Here is a 10,204-nt window from a genome sequence, read left to right as displayed (position 1 = left end):
TGTGTGGGTGTGTCCGCGCGCGTGCGCGCATGTTTCAGGGTGCAGGTGGAGTAATGAAACCGTAACTCCAACATCATCTCCCACCTTGTGAGTGCCCCCCATGCACGCCCTCGCCACGGTGTGCCAGGACCTTCTGTGAGGTGAGGTCCTTCATCTCTCCATATTACAGACTTGGAAACTGAGGCTCCATGATCTTCTAAGTTAATGCTTAGTACGTCCAGAAGTGAAGACCACATAAACTGAGTCACGAGCAGCCTCAGCTGATTCAGACCCTCACCTCCCGGGTGCTCGGTCGGTCTCCCGGGACTCCTGAGGAGTCGCTGCACAGAAAAGCGGATCGCGCTGTAAGGAGAAACTTCAGAGAGGCGCCCCAGAGGCCTCCGGGGGAGGCCTCGGAGTACTGCAGCCGCGTTCACCTCGGGTTTGGACGTGACCGGCTGGCAGGGCGCGGAGCAGCGGTGAACGCCGCGGCGACGCTGAGGGAGAGTCCCAGGAGGTGGCTTTCCCTACGAGAGAAAAGCGCGGCTCTCCAGGCTAGTTGTGACGGAGCCATCTCACTGACCGCGGCCTCAGTTTCCCCGTCTGGAAAGTGGACGTGGCCACGAACGCCTCGAGGGGGGGAACCCGCCGGCCGAGAGCGGAGAGTTAAAGGGGCGGGTCCCGCGGGGGGGCGGGGCCGGGGCTCGGCCGCACCTGGCGGCAGGCGGCTCTCCGCCCCGACGCCGCGCGTTGCGCCAGGAGCCACCGCGGGAGCCGGAGCCCCCGGGGAAGAGCGGCTCGGCAGCCGGCACCCACCGCGGGAGGGGCGGCGGCGGCGGCGGCCGGAGCGACGTCGGGAGGCGAGCGGAACCGCCATGGCCGAGTTCCCGTCGAAAGTGAGCACGCGGACCAGCAGCCCCGCGCAGGGCGCCGGCGCCTCGGTCTCCGCGCTGCGCCCGGACCTGGGCTTCGTGCGCTCCAGCCTCGGTGCGCTCATGCTGCTGCAGCTGGTGAGCGCGCGCGGGGCCGCGGGGTCGGGGTGGGGGACGGCCGGGCCGGGAGGGCTCGGGGCTGTCTGGTTTGCTCCCAGTACACCCTCACCTTAGGCTCCGCCGCGCCGCGCCTGTCCACGGGGCGCCTCCAGGACGTACGCCCCCGAGACCACCCTGGAGCGCTCTCACCTCGAGACCTCCCCCTTGCCGTCCCTGCGAGCACCCGTGTTCAGGGTGCCCACTCTCGCACGCCCCATCATCCCCCGAGGTGGTCACTGGAGACCAGCCCAAGGAGCGCTCACAGACGCATAGTCACGGCGCACAATTCGCTCTCTGAGCCTCTCTGTCTCAGCCTCTGTCTCTCTCTGCCAGGACGATATCCCCAGCCTTCCAGGACACCCAGCCTGAGTGAAGCAAAGTCCACTCGGAGCGGCTCCGCGTGGCCGAGCCCCAGAAAGCCCCTTTTCTAAGCGAGAGGGCGCCTCCGTTCCGGCGCATACATTTAGGCGCGGCCCTCTGGGCTCCCGCGCAGGGACCGGGCTTTTCTGGCTTCCACTGGGTGCCCCACCGGGTTCCAGCCGGTTTGGCCGGCCCCGCGGGGCTGAAGTACCGCGCCCAGCGCAGGCGGGAGGGGTTTGTGGGAAGCCAGAGGCAAGGCTCCGATGCCTCCCAGACCCTGGTGCAGAAGACCCCAGCAGAGTCGAACCGATCGGAACACCCCTCTCCCCACACACCAGTTTCAGGCCTGGCGGTGTTCGCTTTCTTCCCACAGTACTCTCTGGTGGGTCAGGAAGCTGGGTGGCTGCCCCTGTGGGAGGCTTCCCCCAGGAACTGAGGGCCCAGAGGACTAAGATGGAACTGGAGGTGGGCCAGGATCTATTTTCTTTTAGGGCATCTCCGCCCGCCCCCCTCCTCCCTGATCCTGGCTTGACTGCCAGGCTGGAAGGGTGGGTGGTCTGAGACCCCCACCGCCCGTGAGCGCCTGCCTCCACCTGGGTTAGTCGTAGCTCTGGTTTCAGGATTTCACAAATCTCTCTCTGGGGGGCCCCCCACCCCCACCCCAGCCTCAGACTCTCTTGGAGGAGTTTGTTTAAAATGTAGATTCTTGATCCCCACCCCCGGAAAAAATGTGGAATTGTTACTTGAATCTCAGGAAGTGCAGCCCAGAATCTACATTTGTAATAATCTCCCAGAGTTGTTTTGGAGATTCCCGGGGTGGGTAAGGGGTTCGGTGGGGGCCTGATTTAAATCTGCAGGTAGGTTTGCCCCTGTCCGGAGCGGTGCTGCTGTGCTGGGCTCCAGGACGGTGGGGAAGGCACGGGAGTGGGAAGGGATCCTCAGGCCCTGGGCTGAAAGGGCAGAGGAGAGGGGGTTGAACTTGGAGTCCAGGGAGGTTCGTGGAGGAGAGGGAGCTTTTGACTTCACTGAACTCTGGCAGAGGAAGGGAAAGGGTGTTCAGGGTTTTGGGGGGCGGGGGTACTGTGTGAGCCAGGGCTTGGGGATGGGCGAGTGGAAAGGAAGTTGGAGGGGATCAGGTGGTTGAAGCTGAGGGCGCTAAGTGCCCCGGGGAGAGATGGGGATCTTGTTCTGTTGGCAGCCTGGGGGTTTTGCAACAGCGGAGAGACCTTGGCTGGGCTCTGCGGGGGGGCGGGGGGGGGCGGTGGGGTGGAGCCTTAGGCTTAGCTCTTGGTTAATGGGACCTGAGCCCTGGCTTTTGCATTTGAACAGTGAGAACTGGAGTTGAGAGTAAGGGGGCCCTGCTGTGCCTGCTGGGACCTGCGTAGATCCCTCTGGAGGAGGCTGCTGTTTCTGATTTGGGGGTCCCTGTGGGCCCAGCAGCCCAGTCCTGAATATCTGGGTCCCATTGCACAGATATCAACCCCGGGCTCTACACAGGGTGTAGGACTTGCCAGAAGGCTTTGCTTGGCACTTACGTCTCCAGACACTGAGTGAGGTACTGGGTGTGAGTGGGGTGGCCTTCCTTTGCCACTCCCCTGCAGTGCTTTAGGGGCTGGAGGTGAGGGGATGAGGGTCTCCCATCGAAGTTCTGAAGACCTGCCCCTTTTAGTGCCTTAACCATCCTACCTGTGGGAGAAGCTGCTTCTTGAGCTGTTTCTCTGGCCACAGACAGTTCCAGTACACAGCTTCCTGGTCCGTAGGGGGCTTTACCCCAACAGGCACCACCGTCTGCTGGGAAGCCATAAAAACTCTTACCAGTCAGGTGCGAACTAGGCTCCGGGTTCTTTGGCAAGGGCTTTATATTCTCTGTTCTCCCGATTTTATAGGTGAGGAAATGAGACTCAGAGGTCAGTTCTTTGCCCAAGATCTGGGATCTAAGCCCTGGGTGGTCTGACTTTTCTGGCCCATGCTCTTAATTACCACACTCAGCTGTGCTCCCACAGGGCATAGGGTGTGGTGCTTTTGAGGGAGTGATAGAGTGGTCATCCCTCCCAACCCCCTAAAGGCCCAGCACCTACTCTCCAAGGGCTCTTGGTCTGAGGGAGGTACCCAGAGGATGAGCTTTCTGCAAAGGGATCAGGGAAGGCTGCATGGAAGAGGCAGTAAATGGGAAGCTGAAAGCTAATTCTTCATTTCCCAAAGGATTTGGTGAAGAGTTCTAGATGTGGTGGGAGGAGGGAGGTGGGGTGGGCAGAAGGCCCCAGCTTCTTGGGAAAGAGATGTGTTCTTTGTCTGGTATTAAATGTGTCCTGAAGAACCAACTTCGGTGTTCACTGATTTATCATCTCCCCCCCACACAGATCCCATCTGGTTCCAGAAAGAACATTAGATGGAATGTGATATTTAGCTACGTACAACAGGAGTTAAAGTCATATATTTCTAAAAGTTGGTGGTGTGTGCATAGGAGGGGGAAGGATTGACTTAAGAAGAGCCAGAAAGAGATCATTGTACCCGGAATCTATAGCAAGGTTAAGCCCTTCGATTCTTTATTGAGTTTCCTAGCATCATAGGCAAAAAGGGAAACATGATGAATTTATGCAGATAGTATCTAAAAAGCAAGCAGGCAAGTTTGATCTGGAGACAACTCTTTTGGTCATAAAAATCTGGAGGTTTTGATGCTTGTATAAGGTCACATGGGGTAGAGTGGCAGTCAGAATTTGCACTCAGATCCAAAGCCTGGCTGTAGCTATGCTTCCTGTTTTGTTTTGTTGGTAGGGAGTCCAGGTTCTTAGGGGTGCTTTGGAGGGGAAAGGGAAGGGAGACTCATCAGGAGCCAGGGCCACTAGGGAAGGCTTCCTGACAGAAGTGGGCTCCGAAGGGTTTAGTTACAAGGAAGGGAGTAGTAAGAAGGAGGTTCCGAACAGATGAACCTCAGAATAGCTTGCCTAAAAGCCCTGCAGTCAGAAGGCAGCCCCGAGGCCACAGGTGTAGGAGCCCATATAAATGGTCTGTGGCACTCGGGCCATCATTGTTTGGCAGCCTCTATCCTTCCTTTTTGCCGGACTTCCTGGGATTGGGGGTGGCCACACAATTCCCATTTTGCAGGTGAATAAACAGATAACAGAAGCTTCACCCACCGCTAGATCACAGTGATTTGTGGGTGATGCAGGAAGTATTGGTGGGAGCACTGGCCTGAAAGCAGAGAGCCTTGGGTTTAAGTCCTGGCTGCCTCTTCCTGGCTGTGTGATATTGTACCTTCCCTAATATCCTAGAGCTTCCGTTTCCTTGTTGGTAAAATAGTGATGGTGGGATAGTGAGGAATATGGAAGATGGTGCTTAGTGCAGCACGTGTTGGAATGAAGGGCAGTTGGGATTCACAGAGCCATAGAATCCTAGGATTCTCTTGCTTGCTTTGCTTGCTCCCAGAGGTCCCTCGAGCTTGCATGCTTCCAGGGTCGGGGAGCTCACTCTCTCTCAAGGCTGCCTGCACCATCCTTGTACATTTGGGAGTATTAGAACGCTTTTCCTTGCGGTGATCCTGACTCTTTCCCCAGACTCGGCAAGCATGTCATTCCTCTCCTGGTGGTGGTTAGGGCAAGGCCTACAAGTCACCTCTGTCCTCCAGGAAGAGGCTCCCCTGGAGAGGTTGTTGGGGTCCCCAAGGTATGAGCAGAGCTCAGCCCCATTGGAAGTGCGGTACTGGGGCCTCCCAGGGCATTCCTTAGGCCCTGCAAGCTCCCCGGCCACCTCCTGTGCCCAGAGGAAACCAGTGCTTTGTCTTGTTAGCTCCACCCGCACGCCCCACTGGTTGTGGCCAGGAGGGAGTTGAGTGTTTGGAATAAATATGTGAATACATTCTCCTTAAAAAATGAAAACCTCGGGCGCCTGGGTGGCTCAGTTGGTTAAGCGACTGCCTTCGGCTCAGGTCATGATCCTGGAGTCCTGGGATCGAGTCCCACATCGGGCTCCCTACTCAGCAGGGAGTCTGCTTCTCCCTCTGACCCTCCCCCATCTCATGCTCTATCTCATTCTCTCTCTCAAATAAATAAATAAAATCTTTAAAAAAAAAAAATGAAAACCTTTTACAGATAAGGCCAAAGTTATTCTTGGATGGCTTGTCCCTCTCCCCAAGGGGACCCCTGTTGGGAGTTGCCAGTTCTTTTTCCTGTGCATTGTAAAAAACGGGGATGATTTTATTCCCTCTCCTTTGTTCAGCAGGTGGCTTTTCTTACACCCAAGGCACCTGAGATCTCTTCTGTTACACAGATCTGTGTCCCTCCCTGTTAACCATTTCAGGGCATGCCCGACTGTCGCTGTCGTCCCCTTTTGTGTAGCCCTTTCTCTACTGATGGGCCCACTTAAAAAAATGGTTCTATCACTTGAGAAAATTCACAGGCACACAGCAAAACAGTCCAACAATATGAAGGGTGATTGATGCAAGTGTCATCTCTCTCCTCCGTGACCAGTCCCTGACCAGTCCCCCGAGGCAGCCGCCTGCAAGAAGGCAGCATTCCACACTGAGTCTTAAGCATTTTTCTGCACGTGACCCCTGTCCTCACTTAAAAACCACAGATGGGAACACTCTGTGCATTTGCCCCGCTGTGCTTTTCCCTTGACGGTACGCACTTCGCTGGGTGTTTCTTTCTCTAATCCTTCCTGTTCTGAATTTCTTTAATAGGTAATATATTTACTATGGTTCAGAATAAAATAGGCTGGGAAAGGGCAGGCTGACAAAATCTCTGTCCCTTCCGGTTGGAGTCGCCCCCACCCGTGCCCACCGCTCTGGTTTCCCAGCTTCCATTTTAGACTGTTTTTTTTTTTTAAGATTTTATTTATTTTTTTGAAAGAGAGAGACACAGTGAGAGAGGGAACACAGACAGGGGGAGTGGGAGAGGGAGAAGCAGGCTTCCCGCCGAGCAGGGAGCACCGATGCGGGCCTCGATCCCAGGACCCTGGGATCATGACCTGAGCCGAAGGCAGACGCTTAACAACTGAGCCACCCAGGCGCCCCCCATTTTAGACTCTTAAGGAGAGAAACGCACATGTGGCTGGAGAGTCCTATCTCTCTCCACTTTACCCAAGGGATGCACTCTTTCCATCCATATCCTTCTGTACCTGCTCCTTTTTCATGTAAAAATGTGTCTTTGTGGTCTTGTCTCCGTGTATGGAGTGCGATCGCTTCTGTCTTAGGGCTTCGCAGTGGTCCATTGTGTGGCTGCCGTGGGACTTGTGTGGCCCATCCCTTTGTGGACAGACACCTGGGGTTCCCACTCTTGCTGTTGCGCACCCTGTTGGCAGTGAATGAGCCCACACGAGCCACTGAGCGCATCTGTGCAGTACATTTCCAGAAATGGGACTGCTGGCTCTGGGTGTGTGTGTGCGTGATTTTGGTAGAGCTTGCCAAATGCCCTCCAGACGGGTCACCAGCATGGTGAATCAGCACCTGGGCCTGTGCCCCTCCCATTGCTCGGGATAGTAGTGTTTTGTAGTTCCCTTATGAGTGAGGTTGGCCTTGGAAAAACACGTTGTTGAAGAGTTGTTTGTATCTCGCTGTCTGTCCTCTTTCTCCATTCTGTGGCATCCTAAGTCTCTTACCATTTGCTAGGACCTCCAGATGATTGGCAGATATTTTTTTCCTAGTGTTGTTTTTGACTTTGCTCATAGTGTTTTTTTATGCCACACAGACTTTTGTTGTTTTTTAATTTCCCATCAGCATTTTATTTATTTATTTTTAAATATTTATTTATTTGTCAGAGAGAGAGAGCATACAAGCTGGGGGAGTGGCAGGCAGAGGGAGAAGCAGGCTCCCCAGTGAGCAAGGAGCCCAATGCTGGGCTCAATCCCAGGACCCTGGGATCATGACCTGAGCCAAAGGCAGATGCTTAACCCACTGAGCCACCCAGGCATCCCTTACTTAGTTATGTATGTATGTATGTATTTTAAAGGTTTTATTTATTTATTTGACAGAGGGAGAGAGAGAGATCACAAGTAGGCAGGCAGAGGGAGAGGGAGAAGCAGGCTCCCCACCGAGCAGGGAGCCCGACACAGGGCTCAATCCCAGGACGCCGGGATTATAACCCGAGCCGAAGGCAGACACCCAACTGACTGAGCCACCCAGGCGCCCCCCCCCTTATTTATTTTTTAATTGAAACAGTTGACATGCACTGTTACAGTAAATTACGGTACATTTGTACAGTGGCATGTCATGCAGTTCGTAAAAAGATAATGACTTACCCCTCCCAGAAGACAGGAAGGCAGCTCTCTATGTAATGACGGACAGTCTCCAGGCTGTATGGTTCAGTGGAAGAGGCAAGGTGCAAAACTGTGTGTGTAGAATACTATCGTGTATGGGAGAAATACAGAGAGACTAAATAGAGACAACACCTGTTTAAAGAGTGTGTGTGTGTGTGTGTGTGTGCGTGTGTGTGCGTGCGCGTGCGTGCGGTGTGCAGTCTCTGAAGAGAGACCTAAGAAACCCCTCTTGGTTGTCCCTGGGGAAGAAACTGAGTATCAGGAGAGGAGGGAGACTTGCTAAAAACACCATTTTGTTACCCACCATGTCATACAGATTACGTATTTTAAAAATAAATGATACAACTTATTTAAAAATCTTTCAAATACATGAAAAGACAGAGCAAAAATGTAGTACAGGTAGTTTGTGCTTGTGACAAAAACTGTGAGGGTGGCCCTTGAAGGCCCCTCAGGCCCCGTTTGGGGAAGACACCCTCCCATGAACACACAGCAGCAAGCATAGCCTTGAGTTCAGTGTTACGGGCTGGGTGACCTTAGGTGGTTTTCTTAACCAGGTGTACGTGGAAAGAGGCTGCAGAGCTGTCCACGTATGGTGGATGGTGGATGGTTGCTGCTTCTGTATGTGTGACAGGGTCAGGTGGTGGTCACCCCTTGACCGCCGGTGAGTGGTTGGTGGTGGAATTCAGTGAGGCCCAGGCCCTGATTTCCTGCTCATCAGTGGTCTCGGGGAGCCACAGGGGTGCTGCCCTGGTCCCCATGGCCACTGGGAACCTGCCTGGTGGGCAGGGAGGGGTGAGCTGGTTTTCTTGGCAGCCCAGTGAGCTCGGCCCTGGATATTAACAGGCCCTTTGCTGTTGGTCTGGGTTGGCCTGTCCTGTTTGTCCAAGAGGGAGAGGCCAGGGTGGCACCCCAGGAGCTCACACATGGGGACAGTCAGGACAAGGAGACAAGGGCTAAAGGTTAGGCAGGACTCAGCATATGAGCTGCTGGGCAACTGACCTGGGCCTGTACTAGGCTGTTCCAGCTTTAATTTGGGGGTGGGGGTGGTCAGACAGGTCATCTGCTGCCCTCTATGAGGTTAGCCAGATGAGGTCACCTGTCCCTCCTTGAAGTTGAGATGGGGCACGGTTTGCTCAAGGTCACCCTCGTCATGACTGCCAGGATCAGAACTAGAGCCAGTGTCTGAAGAAGGAAGTCCAGGGAGTAAGGAAGAGCTTCACTTCAGGCTCCCCCATCACCCTGTTCCCAGGGTGGACGCCAGGCCTCCCAAGTTTGATGAAGTTCCATGTGCTCCAACAGCCAGATCTCTCTGGAGGGCCAACCCCACTGCCACTCCCTGGGGGTTGCTAAGAACAGAAGCTTCTGTCATCCCCTCTGCCCAGGGGTTGGAGGTCTGCCCTGGCCCTTCTCTGCTCAGGTCCTCAGGGGAGTGTCCCCACCTCCTGTAATGTGGAGACCCTTCCACAGGGAAACCCTTCCTCCCCTCTGGGCAGCTCCATCCCCCCGGGCCACAGTGCAGGGATTGGGAACTGGCATGGGGATATGCAGGAGGCAGTCTGAGCTTAATGTTGGGAAGATTTTTCTAAAACTCTGAAAGTCACCATGGTAGCAGTGGGCCCCTCCACATGCAGCGTGCACACATGCGCCAGAGGTCCTCGCTAGGGGGGCTCTGGGGGCTGCTGGGGTAGGTGTGCAGAAATCGCTTCCATCTCTAGGGCTTAAAAACCGCAGTTCCGAGACTCAAGACTGAGGAATAGCAAGTAATGTGACAGGCCGCATTTGGAAAGCCAGCAGGTGAACCAGGCCCTGAGCCAGCATTTCCATCCTCACCACCTTCTCTGCAACAGCCCAGGCTGGGAGGTGCGTGCGTGCGTGTGTGCGGGGGCGGGGGGACTTGGCTGCGGGCTCCCTGCTTCACCCCCAGGGTCTGTAAGGGCGCCGGGCATACAGCGGGCCCTCAGGAGACTTTGTTCAATGACCAAATGATGGCTTTGCAGTGAAAGGGAGGCTGAGAGGCGTGAAACCTGTGGCCGCCGGTGGTGGAGCTGGGAGGCGGCCCCCAGGACTCCCGAGTGCCCGGGGTTTACAGTGCGGGGATTCCAGGGAGCCTTCCCTCTGTCCCCCCCTCCCCAGCCCGCTGCCTCTGCACAGGGAGGGGGTGGTGTGTGGATTTGTTGTGGCCAGTTCAGGCGCCCGGGAGCCTCTGTCCCCTGCGCCTTTGTCTCCTCTGACACAATGGATGGCTTTTTGTCCCCATAAAGTCCCTTTCACTGTCGGGAGAAGGGCCAGGGCGGGGGTGGAGGCTGGGCCTGGCCAGGCCAAGTTCAGAGTGTCCTCAGCTGCCCAGAAGTGTCCCTGTGAGGGGGAACCCCAGAAGGGTTCATGTCACCCCTGGGCCTCAGTTTCCTGGAAAGTGCAGTGGGGAGAAGGGAGTTCTGGAGGCTTTTGGATGGGCCCCATCCTCACATTGTCTCCGCAACCTTTGGGTTCATTGCCAACATTTAAAAAGCTGAAGATTTCACATACAAATTCAGATTTCTAGTGTCTCTTGGAAAATTGGAAGTCTTGGTTACCTCAGGCAT

The 10,204-nt window shown here is 55.4% G+C and overlaps 1 protein-coding gene across 1 annotated transcript in view; it reads left to right on the top strand.

Moving 5' to 3' along the window:
* The first annotated feature begins 739 nt into the window (after window positions 1–739).
* Window positions 740–10,204, top strand: part of LOC110593232 (plasmolipin) — a 19,030-nt gene continuing 9,565 nt past the window's right edge. The window contains exon 1 of the mRNA XM_021704478.1: window positions 740–989. Within this exon, the coding sequence (XP_021560153.1) occupies window positions 855–989 (135 nt within the window). The 5' untranslated portion in view covers window positions 740–854. The remainder of the gene's footprint in view (window positions 990–10,204) is intronic.

Source organism: Neomonachus schauinslandi, chromosome 16 (assembly GCF_002201575.2).
Source record: "Neomonachus schauinslandi chromosome 16, ASM220157v2, whole genome shotgun sequence".
NCBI classification, from domain to species: domain Eukaryota; kingdom Metazoa; phylum Chordata; class Mammalia; order Carnivora; family Phocidae; genus Neomonachus; species Neomonachus schauinslandi.
This window is presented reverse-complemented; position numbering and strand designations above follow the sequence as displayed.